This window comes from Vigna unguiculata, chromosome 5 (genome assembly GCF_004118075.2).
Source record: "Vigna unguiculata cultivar IT97K-499-35 chromosome 5, ASM411807v1, whole genome shotgun sequence".
In the NCBI taxonomy this organism is placed as follows: Eukaryota; Viridiplantae; Streptophyta; class Magnoliopsida; order Fabales; family Fabaceae; genus Vigna; species Vigna unguiculata.
In genome coordinates, this window is record NC_040283.1 from 35,418,414 (window position 1) to 35,442,191 (window position 23,778).

Genomic DNA, 23,778 nt, shown 5'->3' on the forward strand with positions numbered 1-23,778 from the left:
AAGTGTATTTCTATGTTCTTTTCCTTATTTTATAAGATGCTTTGATGTATGACAAGTACAACTCAAATGACTTTTACCATCACAATGATAACTTATATTTTCATCTTATTTACCATTATTTTCACCTTTTTCTTTTCCATTTTCACATTATTGTTCCACTTCTGATGATATGTTTCTTTGAAATTTTCTTTATAACCATGTCTACAACTGTGACCCCTTAGCATGACCACAACCACAACCAAGGCTACCACTATGACCATGAAAATATGAATTAGAAATATTGTTGCATTCACTTTTGAGAATGAAGCATAACCATTTTGGCAAGTTTCATGATTTTTCATCAAAAACTCATTAATTTGTTCAGCCACAAGAAAACATAAAATAAATTCAGAATATTTATGAGATCCCTTTTCATGATATTGTTGTTGTAGGAATAAATTAGTTTCTAAATTGCTTTATTTATTTATTTAATGACATCACCAAGACCTATATTACATATAAATGTATTTCAACATCTAATATTCAATACAAGTAATTCTTCCTCATGATATTAATAACCACAAATTTATATTTTGTAAGGTTTGACATGTTTAAAACTAGCACATAAAATAATAATCACATTTCATATGAAACTATAAAATTAATATAACAATATCAAATGTTAGACAACATAATCAAATATAAATAATAATAATAATAAGATTGAGATATAAAAAAGTCAAATAATTCTTATCACAACAATAAGAATATAAGATAAAATTATAAATGAAGAAAGAGTATGAATTAAAACACGCATAACACTATTCTTATAGTGAAAAACACTCCCACTAGTGCTCAGGTAAGTGGTTCGAGCCTTTTGCTCATAACTGATAACATGTTATACATTAAAACTAATAATAGAGAGAAAAAGAAAGATGAAGAAAGGAGTAATAATAGAGATAAATTTCTATGTACCTTATTACTAATATGAAAAGTTATATTTATACATACAAAATGTAACACAAAATAAGATATGAATCAAATAATTAATACAAATATTTAAATATGGTAAAGAGTGATCAAATCATGTAAGTAATTATAGCATAACAATTCATCATATAATGTAATAAATCAAGGGACAACAATTTATTCATGATATTATCTTTCTCTCCTAATGTTGAAGCACACCACGGTAAAATTCTCTTTCTGGTACAAGGTCCAACCCTACCCCTTCTCCCCTCTCTTAAAAATAATTCATATTTCCTAATTATAAAAGTTAATCAAAAATATATTATAAATAATATAATATTATTTTTTTTGGTCATTTTTTTCCTTGTAGGTTAAGTACTTAATAAAATTATATATATTTTTTCAATTGAATCATTACTATTAAATTTCCGTGTGATTATGTAACTGTTAAATTACTATCCTAATAATTATTATCTTATTATATCATTTACAAAATAGTCACCATATTCTTTAAATTATAAAATTATAAAAATATAAAATTATAAAATTATACGACTATAACATTAAAAAATTATAAGTTATAAAATATTAGCATTATAGAATCATAAATTATGGAAGTTTAAAATAATAAAAAAATAAAATAAAATGCGATGGTAATTTATTCTAAAGTCACCAAATAATATTTATATCAATTATTTAACAGTTATATTATCCATTAACCAAAAATTTTAACAATAAAAATTCAATTAAAAAATATAAATTTATTGAATATTTAATAAATCAAAATAATTATTAGAATTGTTTTGAAATTTATCCGAGGTTAAAACATAATTAAACCTAGATGAGATTAGTCTGAGGAGAGAAACTGAAATCAATTAAAATCCCACCCACACCGCCGCTTACACAGAAGGAAACAGTGCAGAGTGATCTTCCTTTCTCCACCAAGCCTCCAGCTTTTACTCTCAACCTGCCGGACGACGACGGCGAGGGCTCACGACGACGACAGTCTGTGACTCGAAGGCGAGCGGTTCAAAAGAAGGAACGAACCAGTGTAGGGTGGCAGAAGAACAAGAGTGGAACCCTAATCCCCTAATCAGTGAGTTTTCTTTTCTCTCGCACACCAACCAATGTTGTTTTGGGTTTTAAAAGATTTTCTCTTCGAACTCTCGCCAACTCGGTTGCAAAATCACGAGTTTGACCGAGTTCACCGATTTCCCGAGTTTACAACAAATATAAAATTGTAAGGTCGTCCGAGTTAACGAGTTAACTCGCTGGTTTGATTGTCATGTTTCTTGTATTCAATATAGACATTTCCTTCCTTACTTTGTAACTTATCTCTCCTTGTTGTACATAAATTGTTGACTTCTGATATATACTAAACTAGATTCTGACATTGAACTTACTGGACAGGATGAACCACTCTTTCTGTTATTGAAGTTTGGGTTGTTTTGTAGAATTGACAATTTTAATTTCATTGAGGATGCAGGTTTTCTTTAATGGCGGAGGAAAATTCTCAATTGAACAACTTGCAAGAAGAAAATGGAGCCTCAGACCTTCAAAGTATCGTAGAAGGGGTTGGTGACCTTTCTACATTGTCTGTAAAAGAAGGAGATGACAGTAAAGGTAGTAACTATATGCAAAATGAATTCACCTAATATAAATTATTTAATTGCCACATTACATGTTTATAATAAAGTGTTAAGATATGAGTCCATATTTCATTTATTTTCTGAGTAACTCAGTTTATTTATTTATTTCTGCCAAATCTTTTAAAGTTTAACAATAAAATAATTCTTTTGCATGTACGAGGTGAATACATTTGTCTCCTACAGCAGGATTTACCTCCCATACATTCTAATCGGTTGTAATTCTTTTTATTAAATATACCATTTTTGTCAAATTATTATTGGAAGCTTTGTTTTTGAATGGGCGCATTGTTATTGTGATGTACACTTGTACAACACAGAAAGAAAGTATAAAACACAGTTATTTTAATCCTACTTTAACTTATTTTCCCTGGTCCAACTAAAATATTGTGTCACAAATATCATAAAAAAAATAAGCCTCAAGAAAGCTCACAAACATGTGTAAATTAACTTGACCTTATACTCATAATTTGATTGAAAGAATTTGAAAAACAAATACCTAAAATGTAAACTAAATATACTATTAAAGCTACGTAAATACCATTCTTGCATACATGATTTCCACAAATGAGTTTTCAAGTGAATTAACTTGATTGGATTTGATGCTGTCACGCACATTCTTACAACAGAAACAATATATTCACATCTTGAAAGATCATGATTTCATGATCAATAGCACATGAAAACATAGATTCCATATCATCCTGCTTAATCATTTCACAGTGAGGAACACAAACTTGCTTAATGCTTTACTTTTGGATTATATCGGATCTGATATATTTTATGATGTTGTTAATGTTAAATCATTTTCTCTTCGGACAGAAGTTCAAAAGAAGAAAAAGAAGAAAGCTAGAAGCAAGTGAGGACTTGAATTCTGCCATTAATGCTTGTTCTCTTGATGGTGAAATTTTTCTGAATTTCTGATTTTTTTGGGTGACCAGGAAAAAGAAAGAAATCTTAGAACAAACTGATCCACCATCAATTTCTGTTATTGACCTATTTCCATCTGGAGATTTCCCTGAAGGTGAAATTCAGCAATACAAAGATGAGTAAGTTGATGATGAATAAATTTCAGCAATATCTGACATTTTTTCTTGCAAATTTGATTTGAAATTATGAGTAAAATGAACTCTGTTACCATTTTTTTCTTTTTTGTTTGACGGGTTGCTACTTTGAAAAGGGAAAAAAAAAACAGAGGAAGCATATTGTCCGGCTAAAGTTTTATTTTTTTATTTTTTGTTGTTGTTAATTAACCACATTTGAAACAGAAAGTATCTAAGCTTTGCAATATAAAAATTGACAAAATATCATTTTAACGTGGTAGGTAGATGCTTATTTTGTTGACCACCTATACTTCTCCCAAAGTCTTGAAAATAACAAAACAAGAATGCACAAGACTGTAGCAGCTTGAGCAGAACTTTTGTTGGATATATTTAGTTTAGAAGGAACAGTCAATTGCATTTTGTGCCGTGCCGCTCTATCTTTCTAAAGCTAGGCTGAACCAGTGGTGTGCTTGTTAACATAGAGCTAGTGTTAGTAATATAGATCTGCAGGTAGGTTAGAGCTACATCTTAGTTATGACAGCTGTTGAGTTGGTTACAGAAGCTGAAATTTCATTTGAGTTGTTCCTTTTGGAAGAACGCCAAAAGTATTTTTTTCCAGAAAGTCGGCATCTCTAAAACAATTACCTTGACATGATATCCTTTGTTGCCCAAGTCCACACAGCTGTGGAAGAGTTGAAGATGTTCCTTGATGCTGACTCATTGGAAGGAATAAGGAAGATACATGTTCCTTAATTACTCAACTTTGTGTTGCTACTCTTAAAAGGAATGAAAATTTGGTTGAATCTATTGATTTCTCTTCCATGGTGTCAAGTCATGGAAGAGGAGTACATGGAAGTTGAGGTGGACGTGGTGAGAGAAGTGGTTGAACTCAGTGTTCTTATTATAAGAGGATGGGACACACTCAAGAAATGTGTTATTCCTTGCATTGTTAGCCAATGTATTCATGTAAGCCAAATCGAGCACCGGCTTTTTGAAGATGTGTATAGCGAAGACCTTTGATTGAAATCCAATTGCAAAGCCCAACCATCCTCCACGACCCACTTTTCTCTATCTATTGATTGTCAAGGTCCACATATAATTGATTTTGGTGCTTTTGATTACTTCTCCATTATTTTTCCTTATTCACCTCATTATCTTCTCCAAAATTTCCTCATTTGACTGCCCTTGCAAATGGCTCTAAAGTTGCTTTCCGGTGACTTGGTTCAATTTGTCTTTCTCCTTCCTTAAACTTGAAGTTTGTTCATTTTGTCCCTAATTTTCCTTTCAATTTAATCTTCCTTAGTCAACTAACTAATCATTGAATTGTTCAATGTCATCCGATGAGAATTATTTTGTTATAGAGGAACTTGGTATGAGTTGATTGATTGGCATAAGACATGAATGTCAAGGACTCTATCACTGAAACAAATGTCTGTCTTGATTTTAATCGTTGCCTATGAAGCTGCTTCATGATTGCTTGGGTCATCTAAATCTACCTAAGTAAAAAAGAAGACTGAATGATCTTTTCTGTCCTTGGCAGTGTATGTTTTTTCAATTTAGTCTTTCAATGTTGAATGCAAATTAGCCACTAAAAGCAATTTCCATCTTTCATCCTTTGTTTCATATACCTCCCTACATATTATCGTTAAATGCAATTTAGTTCTAATTGTCCTCCCTACTCACTCATTAAATGCTATTATCACTGCATGATATCCTTTGTTTTTTTTTTTTCCAAATGGAACTTTATATGAAAGTTGGGCAAAATAGTAAGGTTGGTCGTGGGGATACCTAGATATATGGTCTTGATTATGGGGATGCTTTTTCTCCTGTTGTCAAAATCACTATGATTTGTCTTTTTTCTTGTTGTGATTGCTATTCACCGTTGGGCCCTCCATCAGGTAGACATTAAAATGTCTTTCTTCTTGGTGATTTTGGTGAGAAATCTACATAAAACAACCTCTTGGATTTGTTGCTTAGGCAGAGTCTATTCTCGTTTACAAACTTTGTCAATCTCTCTAGGTTTAAACAATCTCCAACAACTTGGTTTGAAAAATTGTATTGTGTTGAATTATATAGTGAAGTAGATCACTTGGTTTTCTAATTTCATAATTCTCGTGGAAAATATGTTTACTTAGTTGTGTATGTTGATGATGTAGTCATTACAAGGAATAATGCTACCATAATATTCCTGTTGAAACAGCATTTATTTATTCGCTTTCAGACCAAGCATATTACTTGAAATACTTACCGATAGAAGCATGTCAAATCGGAAGTTCTCTAGCAATTTTGGAGAAAACAAGCATGTCAAATTTCTGCTAGCAGTCCATTTGACATGTAAAGAGTCCAGACTTAACAAATCAATGTTAAGTAACAAACAAAAAAGATTTGTCTTTTAAATAAAAACAACAGGAAGCCAAGTTTTAGATGACTAATACCAAAATTTGGTATTATAGAACGAGCCAAAAACATCTCTAACCCTAATTATGGTTGTGTTTACTAGTTTTCATTTTTTGAAAGTATGCAGCCAGTGTATTTAATACAGTAGCCGCAGTGACCTGCCATACTGCCGTACTGATTTTTTATATGGTTTTCCAAACTACATTTCACCTCACTGCTTTGACTGGAAATAGGATTGCACTAAGAGATTATGGTCCTAAAGATGTTGTTTTTCTAGGATTTTGAAAAAAAGCTAAAAATAGCTAATTTTTTTTTTCAATCTTGGAGTATTATAAATCATAATAATTTTCATTTGCTCAACCATAAATCCTTATCAAAGCTATTGAGACTCCCCTCAAATCTGAAATAAACCAAATGAGTGAAAGAAGCCTACTATTGGAAGTATAATTAATTGTCTACACAAGTGACATGTGAGTGAACTTACACACTGACATTTACAGCTGTTTGACTCTCATCCTTTTTTAAATATTCTATGTAAATTTTCTTTGTAATGTTAGAATCTTTATGCCAGTAACCTATGGAGAACTACATCAGAGGAGAAGAGAGAACTGGAGCGCCTGCAGAAACCAATATATAATTCAGTTCGTCGAGCAGCAGAAGTTCATCGTCAGGTTGTAATTTTGGTTTACTTTCCAGCTCTTATAACCCTTTATTTTGATGGCTAGTTTTTGAAAATAAAATTTGTCAAGATTGTCACTTTTTATGGTTTGAATATGGTATAGAGAAGGAAATGAAGGTGGGAAGTGGAGGGCAAAATTATAGTGGGTCTGACCCTTATTTTAAGTTCTTCAAGAATTGTGGCAAATTTTTAGAGAAAATTAGGTAGGTTTAATACAGATCAAGTGATTAGAATATATGTCCAAAATATACTATTAGTAATATTCAAATGTTCAATCATGCTCTCACATTCCTTGTACTCCGTTATATTCAAATAAGTCTTGGTTTCCTTTTGTATATATACCTTGTTGTTCCATCTGGTTTTTTATATTTATTTTTTCATTAATGATGTTATTATTTATATCTGTAACTCAGTATACTCTTTTTATCTATAAGTAGGTTCGCAAATATATGAAAGGCATTATAAAGCCTGGAATGTTAATGACCGACTTATGTGAAACATTGGAGAACACTGTTCGTAAGCTAATATCAGAGGATGGCCTTCAAGCTGGCATTGCATTCCCCACAGGATGCTCTTTAAACTGGTAACACTTTATACTTTTGTTTTCTACTTTCCTCTGTAGACGTGGTTTCTCCCTTTTTGTACTAAATATCGAGTGAAGTGCCATGAAGAGCCTTAATGATGTGGGAATCAATCTGGATGAGTGATTGTTAAAGAAAAATTCAATCAAAACGAATGTGCTTGAGAAAACGTAGTAATAGCACCTACTAATAAAAAAGATGGCAAAATCGTGCGTTGGATGATCTGGAATGTGAGGAAGAAAGGTGGAAGAACCAATTAGAAAAGTTGATTAATAAGCATGACTGGGTAGGGTGGGACCAAGTTCAACCATATGTCTTTGTTTGTGTTCAATGGTCCTCCTTTGTCAATTTGTAAATTGAGTCTAATGTTAAATTGAAGTTCAACCGTGGTCAAAATTTTTGTAAAACTAGTCAATGTTTCTAAATTATGTTTAAGTAGCATAGCCAAGTAAAGTGAGAATAAGCATCTACGAAGGTGATAATTATTAGTGAAGAGAACATGGATGGTCCTATTAAGCCAATTATAAAGGTGAAGAGTAAATATATTCAGATAAAGTGGGGAGAAGTCTGTGACTTTCTCATACAACTAGTACAACTAAAATTCGATACATTTTATTAGAAAACATAAAATTAAATTGGTGTAACACACGCTTAAAAACGTAACTATTCGGATGGCCTAACCTAAGATGATACATTTAGTACAACTATTTATGGTGTCGTTTATTGAATTGGAAAGTAAATGTGCATGGGAACCAATTTGGGTTGTAGTTGAAGGTGTGGATACACATAAAGACCATCAAGACCCATATACCTATGCACCTACACTTGATTGGTGACCTAAGATTTGAAATCATACCGAGTGGCATGAAATTCAATAGATATACAATTTCTTTAGCTAACTTGCTTACACATCATAGATTCTTTTTAATGGAGGGGAACATGTGATAATTGACATGAGAAGAGCAACACTTTGGTATTTGTGACCATAAGAGATTTGAGCAAGAAGAGTAATTTGAAATCATTTTACAATGATCAAATCAAAGGTTGCACTGTACTTGGTAGTGAATAGCGGCTAGGGATGGTAATGGGACGAGACTAGGGATGGTAGGGATGGTAATGGGACAAGGACAGGTGTGAGTTTTATTATCCAATCCATACATATTCCGGAAGTAAAAATTCATCCTTATACCCAACATGTATAATTTTTGTCTCACCCTATCTTCACTTGGTAATATGTATACTCGTATTTGCGACCGTATCTGTTTTCTTATTGAGTTGGTACTTGTAAATCTTGATCTACGGTGTTCTTTTTTTATGCAAATTAACATAGGTAACAAATGAAAGAAAAAGAAAGGACAAATGAAACAAAGTTGATAAAGTTAAAAATTATTTAGAAAAAATTATAAGAACAAAACAAATAATGAAGTTTAAAAATATCTCAAATGTCTTTTTATTTCCTTATAATGAGATCTCTTATATTAATAAAGATTAGAATACACCATTTAAACAAAATCGCAGAGAAAAATTAAATTAATAATAATTCGAATTTAGACATAGATATTTCATGTTTTGAACTTAAATTTATGTTGGATGTTGATGAAAAGATTTATGACAACGAATTATTATATTATAATAAATGAAACGTTTTTACATAATTGGGATAGTAAAATTAGACTTATCATAACAACTTAGAAAACAAAATTAACTATATAACAAATCATTGAGATAATATTCTACATGATCAAAATTAATAAATAACAATATTAAAAAGAATTAAAATTGATCAAATGCAAATAACAATATTAAAAAGAATTAAAATTGATCAAATGCGTGCCTTAGAAATGATTTGATGTACCATTGAACAAAATTGTGTAAAGAAAAAAGAAGGTATAATTAAGAGTATGATAAGAAGGAAAGTACCTTGAAGATTTAAGACAACTTATTAGATATCAAATCAGTTGGAACTATCGAGAGATAATGAAAATTATTTTAGTGAAATTAAGGTTCTTCAAATGAAACAAAAGATACTGATCGAAGAGAATGAATAACAAGTTTTTTATGCTACCCAGTCAATTAAGGATATAAGCAATTCAACACTTTAAATTGAGAGTAAAAAATTTCTGTGTAAATAGATAAACAATAAATAAAAATATTAAAAAGTAGTAGAAATAATCAAATTTGTGACTTAGAAACTATTTAATTCAATGAAATTGAAGATACACCATTTGAACATAACTAAGGAGAAAATGTGTAATCAAGGTTGTGTTAAGAGAGAAAGTACCTTGAAGATCGACATAAAACAAACCAAACAATTGAAAGATGAAGAAAAAGTGTGCAGGAAAAGAACCAAAAAGAAGGGTTATGAAACTAAGGACAAAGATATATATATATATATATATATATATATATATATATATATATATATATATACTTGTATTTGACTTTTCCACCCAAAAAAAAAGATTGGCATTTCTCGCCGGGCAAGTCAGTTCTCTCAACGACCACTTGCTCTCGCAATTTCTGCTCGCCCAACTACCATTCAACCTTGCAATTTTTGCTCGCTGGATGAGTCAGTTCGACCAACAAATCTTGTTTGCTCACCCAACAAGGCCAAGCGGCAGAGATATTTTCAGTATTTAAAGATCTGAGGCAGCTCGCCCTGCGAGGGCTCACGAATAGTTTTAAATAAGTCCGTTTGCGTTTTCACTTTCACGGGTTCACTTTCATTTTTAAATAAATGGTACTCCTTCTCGCTCACTGCCCTCTCGCTAAGCCACCACTACTGTTCGCTTGCCCCCATCTCCCTAATCATCTTTGTCACTGTTCACTGCCATCTTCAACTGCACCTTGTATTCTGCAGGGAGGAAGAAAACTACTGAATATATATATATATATATATATATATATATATATATACACCTCTTCTCATTGCATGCCTCTTTATCAAGACCTTTTTCTTCATTTATTTACTATTTCATTTAATTCCTTTTTCAGTCTTTTTTATTTTTGTATTCTGTATTTTGGTTATTATTTCATTGTTAAATGTTATACTTTGACCTTATTTTTCTTTCTGGTGTTTCTCTTTCATATTTGGTTTCTGATTTTTTAAATTATTTTTTTTCTGTGTTTTTATTCGATCTTTTTATTAAATTGTGTTCTAGTTGCTTTTCTCTCACTTGTGGCTTTTAGTTTCTTATTCGGTTTCTGAATTTTTGTATTAGTTGTATTCTGCAGCCTTTAATTCTTATTTTTAATTGATTTTGTGATTTTTTACTTTAGTTACTGATTAGTATTATTAAGAATTGGCATACTATATGTTTTTAATTTAGGTTTTATATTTGCTTTTTCTTGACTTTATACTGTATATTTTTCAGGTACTATATAGTTTTTACTATTAATTATGATTAGTGTATGAAAATTTTCTTTTCTTTTTCCAGCTTATATATACTTATATATATATATATATATTAATTTTTTAATATACATATGAAGTTTTAGAATAGCAGTTATTGCACTATCCTGCTATCGAATTTTCAGGTAGGCCGATCTGCTATTTGACAATGACAACCATGACACTGAAGTATGTGTTGGATCAGTATATTTGTCATAGCGACTTCTCCTATTAACTGCATATAGTTTGTTGTGTAACTGACTTACAAGTAACTGCCAAAGATAGTTGAAAATTTGTTGTTCCAATACGATGTTCACAGTTTCAGTTGTTTGTGGTTTTTTCATCATATTGTTTTCTTAAATGTAACTCTCTTACTCCTCCAGGGTTGCTGCTCACTGGACCCCAAATTCAGGGGACAAGACTATACTTCAATATGATGATGTGATGAAACTGGATTTTGGCACCCATGTTGATGGTAATGCACCGGAAATTGTTTATCAATTCTTCTATAGCTATAATAATACTAGTAACTAGTGTATTTTTTAATTTTACTCCTGTTGAACCCTTGTTATGGATTCTGTTTCTAGGATATATAGTTGATTGCGCTTTTACTGTGGCATTCAACCCTATGTTTGATCCATTGCTGGAAGCCTCTCGGGAAGCAACTAATACGGGTATTAAGGTACATTCTGGAAAAGATGCTTAACCCTGTCAAACGAGCAGTACTATGTTGTGTAGATCTATATCTAACATGGTCAATTAATAATGTCAAATTGCTCAGAACAAACAGTCTGTTTAAAGAACACTACTCATACATCATGTTAATATCATGTTGACAAATGTACTCCATTTGTCTAAAGAAATAATTAAATTATTAACTACTCATTCGTGTGATTCAAACTTGTCTCATGGCCCTTAAAAATAAATTTGTCTTGAATCTTATATTTCGAGTGTGAGATTCGTGTCTTGTGTCTTGCAATTGGTATTTGGCAAACACTTCGTAGCCGCCCATGTGAGCTTGTTGTGAATCAACTACTTGGCTAGTCCTTGTCAAAGCAGTATGTCAACATAACCACAGGAACCACTCTTTTGTAGCTGTAAGACTTGGTGAGAAGCTTTAATACCAACCTTTGCGCTCATTGGGAGAGCTTAGAGAACATCGCAAACTAGTGATGAAGATTGATGTCTAAGAATGGAATATCATAGTGAAAATAGACATGTGATAGAAATTGCTCGCATTCATACTACTTGCAAATCTTCTTGTTCATTATCGGGATTGTTAAAATAGGAGAGAGAGAGGCATAGGCTGAATCCCTAATGTGTATTAAACGCATAGGGTTATGCATTTATAAATAGGACAATACATAGAGATGAGCCTAAACCCGTTACATTTGTCAGGGGTGATCTGGTTTTAACTATTAGTAAACTAAATGCCTTCTTCATCTTGTGATCATGAAGTTCAATATTTCATTTTATTTCCTAAAGAGCCTAAGTTTTATATTCATACTTGAAAAAGATTAACTATAGAAGATAAGCAATTTTATTGAATTGATTCAATGAGACAGGACATCACTCTATATAGAACTCTAATCCTAAATTAATTATTACAGAGACCTCCAGAATCTTCCAACAACACTCCCCCTCATGCAAGTGAATAGATATTTATCATTCATAACTTATCATTCGTAACTTGCATGTGAGATCATGATATCATTTAGTGGGAAGACCTTTTATAGACATATCTACTCATTGAAGCCTAGAAGGGACATATGAAGTTGTGATTAGGCCACTATTAATTTTTCTTTAATAAAGTGTCTGTCTACCCTTATGTGTTTGGCAGTATAGCTAAAATTGATATTTACATCCTGAAACGTTCAATCCTACGAGCTTGGAGTATTTTCAGTTCAGATCTTACACATGATTGTCAGGTAATGAAATCATGTGGATTTTCAAGGAAAATCATGGAATAGTGTGGATCAACACTTTCTGCTGCAGAGGTTCAAATTTTTTGGTGAATGGGGTTCAGTTAAAATAAAACCTAACACCAATTAATAACTAATGCAATTAAAAATTAACCCTGTTATGTGTGTTTTCTGCTGCATCACCTATTCACTTTATTGGACCGATGAAGTTTCAATTAAAATAAAACCCAAACTGAATTTAAAATTAAGGAAATTAAAATTCACCTTCTTGTTCTAGGTTTTTATGCTGCACTGGTTCACCTTGGATGAATGGGTTTTAATTAAAATAAAACCCAATAAAGACATATGTAACGTACTTCACGTAATGTGCACTAGCTATGTCCATCCTTTCACCCAAATCCAATCCAATTTACAATTAAGAAATTTAGAAGTGGCATGTTTACATCTCTTGTCCTCGTTCTTACAAAATATTGATCAAGAGATTGATTTTGTTTGTATAAAGTAAAATCAATGATCCATGGCACAATCTCATGATTTACGATTTTGTGAACCATTCACTATCTTAACCACAATCTCAATTTTTACTACCTTGGTGTTTGGTCCTATCATGTTGAACTGGATTGTAAGTATTGCTAATAGTTGATTTATATATGTTCTCTTGTATTGTAAGAAACTAGACATCATTGTAATCATTATGCCAGGGGTAGAGTTCTCTCTCTCTCTCTCTCTCTCTCTCTCTCTCTCTATATATATATATATATATATATATATATATATATATATATATATATATATTCTCTTGTACTGATTTACATTGAATAAATTTAATCAAGAATTTTTTCTTCTCAAATGGTGTACCCATATCAATTTATATCTATCTATATATCCATCTATATATATATATATATATATATATATATATAGATTCTTTATGCCATTTGTCACAATGCCAACCGGTCTACTATTGCAGATTTATATCTGGCTTTGATAATCCACGTTAAGAGTGTCTATTACAAGTTGTTGTCCATTATAAGACATGTCAAAGTGAGCCAACCCGGCTCACACGGGTTGGCTCACCACGGGCCGGGTCAGAAAACGAGTGAGCCCAACCCGACTCACTTTAAGGTGAGTCAGATTTTTTACAACCCGGCTCAACCCACCATGGGTTGGTGGGTTAAGTGGGTTGGCTCACCAACCCGCATACAAAATTAAATTTTTTATTTTTTTTAAATTTTTAAATATTTTAATATTTAAATAATTTTTTTAAATAATGTATGAGATGATAATTACAATAAAATCAAGTACCAATGTGTCTCCATCATGCTCACTACAAGGCTCATACTAGGAAATTTGTATCATTGTATTCAACAAAACATAAATGAAAATAGTATACATCTTTATCATGGTAATTCAAAAAATTTGGTTCATGTTTGAATCTTGTCATCCTCCAATTGCTTTATCTATCTCCCTTTGCCACTCTTCTAACATGTGCAGTTCTCAAAATCTTGTCCTACACGAACTGCAAAAAACAAAACCTTCCCCTTGCAAAAAACATAATTTGGCAGCTGCTAAATGACTGCATAAAGCATGATAAAACAAGAACAATTTAGAAACTAATAAAAAGCACATATTCATGAGTTATGTACATCAATGGTGATGAATAAAAAGATTTAAAGTAAAAGGTTTAGAAACTAATTCATATCATACTTAAAAAGATAAAACTACAGATTGGTTAAATACTAGTTTTAAAATAAGCACAACAAATGCTTTGGATTTGATTGGGCACCAATACACCAAGCTAGAGTATATAAACAGTGAAATTGGGTAGAGTTGCACTGGACTTAAATCTAGAGATGATATAAACAGTGAAATGTTCAAGGTAAAATTATAAAATACATTAAGCTTAAATCATAAAAGTACCCAAGCTAAATACCTCTCCAGACATTACTATTTGGAAGATTCTTACAACTATAACCACTCCCAATTTTCTTCTCAAACTCGTAAATCATGCAACAAGATAAAATAGACTAAAAGAAAAGAGACAGTATGCAGAAGACTACAAGTTTTTGTTTCCTTACCTAGAATTACTACACATGAGGTGCATTGGAGTCATGGATTGAAAAGTCTAGAACAACTTCCTCTTCCTTTTGATCATCTTCATTATCTTCATCTTCAAAATCAAGAAGAAACTATTAGGAAATAATATAATTTAGAATTAGAGGTATGATATAAAGAAAAGTGTGAAAAAATACATTACCAATATTTTCAAATCCATGTAACCAATTTTGAGTTAAAATCAGTGCTTGAACATTGTCAGGAAGAAGATTAGATCGATACTTGTTAAGCACGTGACCACCAATGCTAAATGCAGACTCACTAGCAACAGTTGTTATTGGAATACTTAACACCTCACATGCTAGTCTACATAGATTTGGATAACGTTCTTGACGATCCTTCCAATAGCTCAAAACATCTAACTTTGGAAAATATTTTAGCTCAAGTGGTGTTTCAGTTAGATACAGATCCAACTCAGACTTGCCAGTTACATTCACATTTTGGCTTACATAATTGATATATTCCTATAAAAATATAATCCAAAGATAAAAATTGGTTAATAAAGATTACATAATAATAAACAACAAAGACATAATGATGACATACTTACATTATATGGATCAATCTCTTTGTCTTCTTCCATGTTCAAATGTTCTTCTGTTGAACATGTGAATTGAGAACTTGATGCATTAGATGAAATTGACTTCACACTCACGTATTCTTCAAAAAGTTTGTACATCTTCCCTTTTATATGAATAAGCTTTTCATCACAAGTAGAAGAATCAAGCTTGGAGTAATAGAACCGGAGTGCTTCAAGTTTCATTCGTGGGTCAAGAATCATAGCAATTGAAAGAATGGTACTATATTCACCCCAATACTTGTCAAATTTATCCATCATCCTTTTTGCCATGTCTTTCATTAAGGGGTCATCGCTTTTAAGAGTATCCCTTAACAACCACTCAATTTTCCAAACTTGCATAAAATATTCATTAGAGGTTGGATAAGATGTGCCTGAAATCAAATTGGTTATCTTATAAAATGGCCTTAAAAATTCACACATCCTCTCAGCTCTTTTCCACTCTTTAGTTGTTGGGCAATGTTTAAAATTTCTATCACGTAAGGTGAAACTTGAAAAAGCGCGACGATACTTAAGACCACTTTCAAGCATCATAAAAGTCGAATTCCATCTAGTAGGAACATCTAACCTTAAACCCACTTTAGTATCAATGCCCCTCACTTGAACAACACATTCAGTAAATGCCATTTTCCTTGCCTCTGACCCTTTAACATATTTAATGCTTTCTCTAATTTTCTGCAAAGCAACTTCAGCCACTTTTAAACCCTCTTGGACTATAAGATTCAAGATATGAGCACAACACCTCACATGAAAAAATTCACCACCACATAATAAGCTATTTTGTAAGCTTAATTGTTCACCCAAAATATGTTGCATACGGTCATTGGCAGTAGCATTGTCTAAAGTTATAGAAAATATTTTCCTATCAATTCCCCAATCAGTCAAACATTCAAACACTTTATTTGCTAGATCATGACCCGTGTGTGGAGGTTCCATTTTACAAAAAGCAAGAATCTTACTATTCAATTTCCAATTGTTATCAACAAAATGGGCTGTTAAACAAATATATCCCTCTTGAGTACAAGCAGTCCAACAATCTGATGTCAAACAAATTCGGTTATGACAATGATGCATTTCATGTTTTAATTTCTCCTTCATTTGAACATGAAATTTCCACAAATCAGAAACAGCTGTATTCCTACTCACATGCTTTACATCAGGATTCAAATATGAAAGCAATTCTCTTATCCATTTGTATTCAACAAACTTAAATGGCAAACCATGTTTGACAATAGCCATTGTCATAATCTCTCTAACATGCTTGTGATCAAGTTCCCTACTCCTTAACTTTCCCATATTATCAATTATCATTCCCCCTACATCTTTATATTTTGGGCTAACATTGCATTTTTTTAAATGACGCAACAGTGTTGAAGTGCCTATTTTAGTACCACCAATAACATATTCTTGCCCACATGCATTACATTTGGCCTTCTCTTTACCATCTTTTACTCCAACTTCAGAGGTAGTTGTCTTAGCTTTCTTAGTTTCTTGTTGAACTTCACTGTCTTCATTGTTTACAGAAGGTGGTTCTTGTGGGTCATTAGCAATTTGATTATGTATATTATCATCAACATTAACATTCACATTCACACTTCGATTAATAGTTTCAGATTCCATGCTGCACATTAATTTATGAAAAAAATAGTGTGAAAAACTTACTAAAAACAGCCATCGAACACATGAACAAATCTAACCAAAAACATGAGATGAGTGAACAACTAACCTATTTGCAGCAGACAATGATTGCAGCAGGCAGGGGATGATTGTAGAGGAGGAAAACACCAAAAAAACACCTCGTCGTCGCAGACCAGTGCACAACACTAACAAATGGCCACCAACATCAGCAAGTGTTAAACTTAACCCGGGCACCTGCATAAGATGCAGTTATTAAGTTCTTAAGCACATGAAAGAAAAAGATTATTCACATTTTTCATGTGGGTCTTTAGTGTTGCCATATTTTCCTTTTCTTTGTTATTCCTTTCAAAAAACAAATAACAAACTAATTTAAATTTGAAAGGAAGGAGAAACAAAATTGCCAACCAAAGGAGGTAAACCAAACAGCAAGTTGCTGCCAAAGTTTCCAAGCTTAATGCAGCCACCACAGAGATGCAATGTTCTGGCTAGTTCCCAAAGAAGAATTTGGACATGTTCGGCACTATAAAAATTAATGGAAATCCAAAAAAGAAAATATTCAGAGCAAATAGCCAAAATAGTCCCTCAAAGATGACCTGCTTGAATAAATTTCACACAAGTGCTTCTAGAAGAAGAGGCAAACTTCTCTATAAGTACAAAGTAAAAAATAATCTATTTAGAGAAACAAGTATGAAAGGGCTTTTATAATTAATTTATGCATAAGCTAAATTTAGCTTGTGGGTTTATGCAAAAGTTTATTTCATTTTTTTCTTACAAGTGCCTATGAGAAAAAAATCCAAAAAGACCGTTACGGCTGGTCATGCTAGTGATTCAATGATGAAAATTGCACTTAGATTCCCTGAATATGCATTGCTCAAGTCAAATTAGTACTTGCCTCACAAATCTCGATAACTAATTTAACAAATGGAAAACACACTCAAGGACTGATTAGAGTTTCGAATAACTGTATATTCAAGGACCTTAACAACAATTTCCACCATTCAAGAACAAATACCAGACGCTGCATTACACCTTGCTAAAACTAATTTACAATCGACTCAAACATTTAACAAGAAAAAGGTAATTGAGAAACACCAAAATTCTCACCACAGAAACTCCAATTAACGTAGAGAGGCCAAACGTCGTCGCAGACCAGTGCACAACACTACCAAATGGCCACCAACGTCGACTCTAGCATCGTCGTAGACCACTCAGACCACCAATGAGCACGCACAGACCAGACGACAGTCAAACAAACGTCTGAAGATAGCATGAGAATAAGAACCCCATAGATGAGCGACAAGCGACAAGAGATAGAAATGCACCTTAGGGTTGGAAACTCAGAATCTGCAGAGGATGTGTGAATACAGGTGCAGATCGCTCAAACCTATGGGGTGTGAATACACCGTTTTGCCGCGACGACGAACGACCACCACGTCGTAGACACACGATGAACGACCACCACACCGTAGACACACGACGAACGACCACCACGCCTCAGACCAGACGACCACCACCAAATGGAGGCACCACCATTACCGTGATCGTGATTCAGAGGGAAGGGAAAGGAGCTCAGTGATTTTGATTCATCTGTCGTGGAAGTGTATCGAAGAAGAGGATTGCAATTAGGGATTTTGAATTCCAATTCAATTTAGGGATTCCAGTTCTGTAACCTAATATTAAAATAATTAATTTTATTAAGTTAAGTGGGTTGGTGGGTCAGCTCACTCAAACCCGGCTCGAACCCGCATAGCCCGTGGGTTAAGTGAGCTCAACCCGTTTTGACCCATAACCACAAAAATTTTTGTTTTTTCAACCCGGCCCGGCTCGAACCTGTGGTGAGCCGGGTTGGCTCACGGGTTCGAGCTCACTTTGACATCTCTAATTATAATCTACAACGTTCCTTTATACCAATTATTATTTTGATAGAAAGTTAGTTTATTGTAACCTTAAGTTGGTTTGAAGTTTGTTTCACAAGCTTAAATCCAATAAGAAAAAATACCAGAGTAGGAATACTCAAATGTCATTTCCCTGGCTTCTCTATCTATAGAACTCTTTAATGGAAGAGCTTCATAAGCCTAACCTGAAAAATAACTTCTCTTCCTTACCCCCTCTACCATTCATTTTATTGTTTTCTCTATGTGTTTTGATGTTTTCGTATGCACCAATTAAATCATGTAGTTTAGTGGTTCCTTTGAATGCTATGGTTGCCATCTAGGAAGCTGGAATCGATGTCCGCCTTTGTGACATTGGTGCTGCTATTCAAGAGGTGATGGAATCTTATGAGGTTGAGATTAACGGAAAGGTGTATCCAGGTAGATGCTTGTAATGATGTTTGTGCTTATATTTTATCGCCTTTTTATTTCGATCATATCTTTCTCATTGCATGCATTGAATTGTAGAAATGGAAGTATAATATATTAAGATTTCATTATTATTTGATATAGTAGTTTCTCTCATATTTGGTAGATGGTCTTAGTAAACTATCTAGTCTCTTAGAGTTTATTAAGCCCATGAATGTCTGGTGATCCCAGAACATCTCCACATCTGCTCCACAAGGCTTTAGTTGAGAGGCTCCTATCTCCGCTCTCTTCCTCTTCCGCCACAACTATATGCCATTTTTAATAATTGGCATTGGCTTTGGACTGTAGATTGTTGCTATAATTCTAATTGTTGATGAATTCTTCCTTTTCCCAAAGTGGATTCAAACATCCTGTGTTCCTTTTGTAAGAGAATTAGTGACACTCAATAAATGTTTCTCCTTATATGATTTTCCTAGCAAGACAACAAACATCTTCCAATCTAATAAGGTTGAACCACATTTTTCTAATGAAGCATATCAAGAATCTTAGTTCGAAGTCCGACAGCCAAGCACAATCTTTCACTAGGTTGTCAAAACCTTGCATCTTTCAAGTGCTTTCGATCACATTTTTGGTAATGCTTATTTATTTTCTTCCATTTCTCATCCTAAAATTTCTATTGTTATTACTTTACCAATGGAATTTAGATGGATTATATATTCTTTTCACTTTTTGGAAGTTAGATGGATTAAATTCATTTTTATATTTGGTGATAATATGTTTAAATTATTATTTTGGAATAACCTTGTTTATAAATGATTTTGAATACATAAATATTGGTTGATAATTTAAAAAATTCATAATGATATATATATATATATATATATATATATATATATATATATATATATATATATCCGTGTCTCCATATCCTATATTTTGGAAATTACATGTGTCAGAGTATCCGTGTCATTGTCAGTATTTGTGCTAACAGAGCACCCAACTGACTAAAGTGTTGGAAACAATATTGTTAACTTTCATTCATAACCATTGATGCCTTAGTTTATTAATGGGTCAAAAGTTTTGAAAATGACTAAATGATGAATTTTCCCACAATCATATAATTTATTAGATTTGTCTGCATATTTCTATAGTATAATAATACCAGTATTGTGTTATCGTATAAAAAGTGATATATATGCAATTGGAATGTTATTGCAGTGAAGAGTATACGGAATTTGAATGGACATAGCATTGGTCCCTACCAAATCCATGCTGGAAAATCTGTTCCCATTGTGAAAGGCGGGGAGCAGACAAAGATGGAAGAGGGTGAATTTTTTGCTATTGAAACCTTCGCATCAACGGGTATTGTGGTTTCTTTGAGTGTTAGATTATTGTACTCTCTTCGAACAATTCTGGCCGTAAGTGGTCTTTAAATGTTATGTATGTTATGGTTATGCTCAGGAAAAGGATATGTACGAGAAGACCTGGAATGCAGCCACTACATGAAAAATTTTGATGTTGGTCATATCCCACTGAGATTGCCTAGAGCAAAACAACTGTTAGCAACTATTAACAAGAACTTCTCTACTTTGGCCTTTTGTAGACGGTATTTAGATCGCCTTGGGGAGACTAAATACTTAATGGCATTGAAGAATTTGTGTGACTCTGGCATTGTTCAGGTATGATTCTGTAGCTGTTAACACCATGACATTTTGTAGATATAAATAATTTTGCAACTTTCTAAAAATTTAATGCATATTTTAGTGGCTTCAATGAGAAGTAATAGGTGTCTGAGGGATATTTTGGTAACTCTGAACTGCAGCCCGAAAGTGTACATTGTTGGTAATTTGAAAATTATGATTGATTTGACGTTAGTTCTGATGCAATATTAACACCCAAAAAAATTCTTCAGGTTGCATTTCAATGTAGACATGAAGTTTTGGATAACATAACTGCATGTTAATGAAAGTATTTATGCTTGTCAAAACATTATTATCCAGTATCCCTGACTTCATGTTCATGTTTCTTAAGGACTATATATCTAGTTTATCCTTTATGTTTACCATGAAGCATGAACACTGATATGTGTTCGTGTCTATAACATGTAATACTAATACTAGTATGAGCATCATTTCTATTCACATTTTTGGAACAAAAAATCTTAAACAAACTAGTTGGATGCTGAATTTTTAAATGGTAGACAGATTGACTTGTGTCTAACAAAAGTGTTGTCAATCGCAAGTGTTCTTGCTGAACATGTTTGATAATATACTCGGCACCAACATGTCTTTTCTTTGATGCAACATGTCTTTTTGATTTTGGATGTCGTTGTTTTCCTAATTCTAACGTTGGAATTATTTTCGTGAAGTAGTAAATTTCTGTTTTTTTATGCAGCCGTATCCTCCTCTGTGTGATGTGAAAGGAAGTTATGTATCACAATTCGAACATACAATCTTACTCCGACCTACATGCAAAGAAGTTATATCAAGGGGTGATGACTATTAATGTGAAGTTGAAGTTTTTTTAATGTGATATTGTACCATTATATTTCTGAACTGTTTTCGCTATACCATCTACACATCGGTTTTAAAACTATGTGTCTACTGAGGACGCCGTTATTTATTTAATAATTGGATTCTTCTTCAATAGTTAATATCATATTAGAAGTTCCACCTAAAACTACCATTTTTCCTAATGTAATCGAATAACATTCCTTTTTTCAACCATATGGTAATTACAATCCAAAAATTGAAAGTCTTAGCATGGTAGCGTTTGCACGCCAAGGCCGTGCTAGGCCTATGTAAGAGATTCCATAAAAATAGGGGCAAATGATGTACATCTGAAGATTTTTGAAGGGACACACGTAAAGCAGATCGAACCTTTGCATCAAGGAGTGAGAAGAAGCTCGAGGGCCAAACTAACTTAGGCTCACTGGCTATGATTTTTCTTTTGGCAAAAAATAAAATAAAAGGGTTTGTGTATTATTAATGTGTGAATAATATTCTCAAAGTGTATTTTATAAGCCGTATGTAAAAGGGTTTAAAACATGTGTCTTTGTTAACATTTTTTTGAAATTCACAATGTTATGGTTAACTACCTTGAAAGTTTTGTTAGATAAAAATGAAAGCGTAAAATGGAGTGTGTCTTGGTTAATGTATTTATAATTTGTAGAGTTGAACGAACAATTGTAAAGATATAGTGTCAAGTTGAAAATGATGATGAGTAAATAAAATCTGTTTAATATGGTTGGTTTGTTCATGGAAAACAAAATTGCGAGTCATATGAATAATATTTTTATTGTCACAATGTAGAAATATAAGATCTTTCAAATAGACACCTATATTTGTAATTAATTAATGTGCCAAATAATCTTATAGGCAGTTAAAGTCATGATGTGATGCTTTTATGGATGATCGAGATGTAATCTTGTTTCTTACTCTTCCATTATATAAGTGAATCATTAAGAAAAATAGACCATGATTTTCGATTATTAGGATCACCAATTCAATTCATATAACAATAGGCATGCAAGTTTAAAGACGCCATAAAAGTAAGTAAGAGAGACTGAAATTGAATGCCTGATACTTAAGAATACGAAGAACAACAACCTAATGAACTGTTGTTAGAGCTTAAACAAACAAACAAACTAATAACATGTGCAATATCTGGATGAGTCATAGTAAGATAAACCAAAACTCCCAACAATAGTTCAATATAATGTAGAATCAATAAAAGGAACACCATCCAATGGGTATATCATGCACTTATCTCAAGTGGAGTATCAACAATCTTGTTGTCAATAAGTCGAGCATGTTCAAATAGGTCAACAAAAGATAACCTTTGGAAGAAGAAACAACCTCAATACCCCAAAAGTAATGCAGTACACTCAAATCTTTTAGAGTGAAACAATGAGATAATGCAATTTTTAAAGATGCAATTCCATAAATATCATCAGCAGTAATAATCATATCATCAACATATAAGGATATCAAAATACGTCCCACATTGGTTTTTCTAACAAATATAGCAAAATCATGATGACTAGCAAAAAAACCAAAAGAAACAATTATTGCAGAAAACTTCTGAAACCAAACATAAGGTGCTTGTTTAAGACCATAAAGGGCCTTTTGAAGTTTGCAAACTTCACTAGATTTGTTAGAAAGACCTAGTGGTGGAGTCATGTAGATCCCCAATACATTCTTTACATCCATTTTATAAATCTTCCATTGAAAAATAACAATCAAAGTACAAACAATACTTATCTTTGCCACATGAGCAAAGGTTTCCTCATAATCCATGCTATACTCTTAGGTAAATTCTTTAGCATCAAGTCTAGCTTTATACCTTTCAACTGAGCCATATGATTTTGTCTTGATTTTGTATACCTAATGGGATCCAATAGGACGTTTTCCTTGTGGCAATGGAACTAGATCCCATGTAAGAGTCTGATGTGGATTACAAACAACCTCTTTATAAGATGAAGATGATGAATAAAGGCAATAAAAGAAACAAATGAACCAAAATAAGAAGAATAAAAATCT

The 23,778-nt window shown here is 32.5% G+C and overlaps 1 protein-coding gene and 1 long non-coding RNA gene across 2 annotated transcripts; one reads left to right on the forward strand and one right to left on the reverse strand.

Moving 5' to 3' along the window:
* Positions 1-1,790: 1,790 nt before the first annotated feature.
* LOC114184851 (methionine aminopeptidase 2B-like) lies at positions 1,791-21,916 on the forward strand. The gene is made up of 12 exons (XM_028072198.1): positions 1,791-2,044; positions 2,435-2,571; positions 3,417-3,453; positions 3,536-3,643; positions 6,606-6,705; positions 7,151-7,296; positions 11,069-11,160; positions 11,273-11,367; positions 19,153-19,249; positions 20,456-20,599; positions 20,699-20,916; positions 21,632-21,916. The coding sequence occupies exons 2-12, from the start codon at positions 2,445-2,447 to the stop codon at positions 21,740-21,742; spliced, it is 1,275 nt and encodes a 424-aa protein (XP_027927999.1). The 5' UTR covers positions 1,791-2,044; positions 2,435-2,444; the 3' UTR covers positions 21,743-21,916.
* Positions 16,787-18,592, reverse strand: LOC114184852. Its single transcript, XR_003604655.1, has 4 exons — positions 18,260-18,592; positions 17,343-18,194; positions 17,026-17,171; positions 16,787-16,920 (listed from the first exon to the last, which is right to left on the reverse strand). It is a non-coding gene; the product is annotated as an uncharacterized LOC114184852 (long non-coding RNA).
* Positions 21,917-23,778: the final 1,862 nt, after the last annotated feature.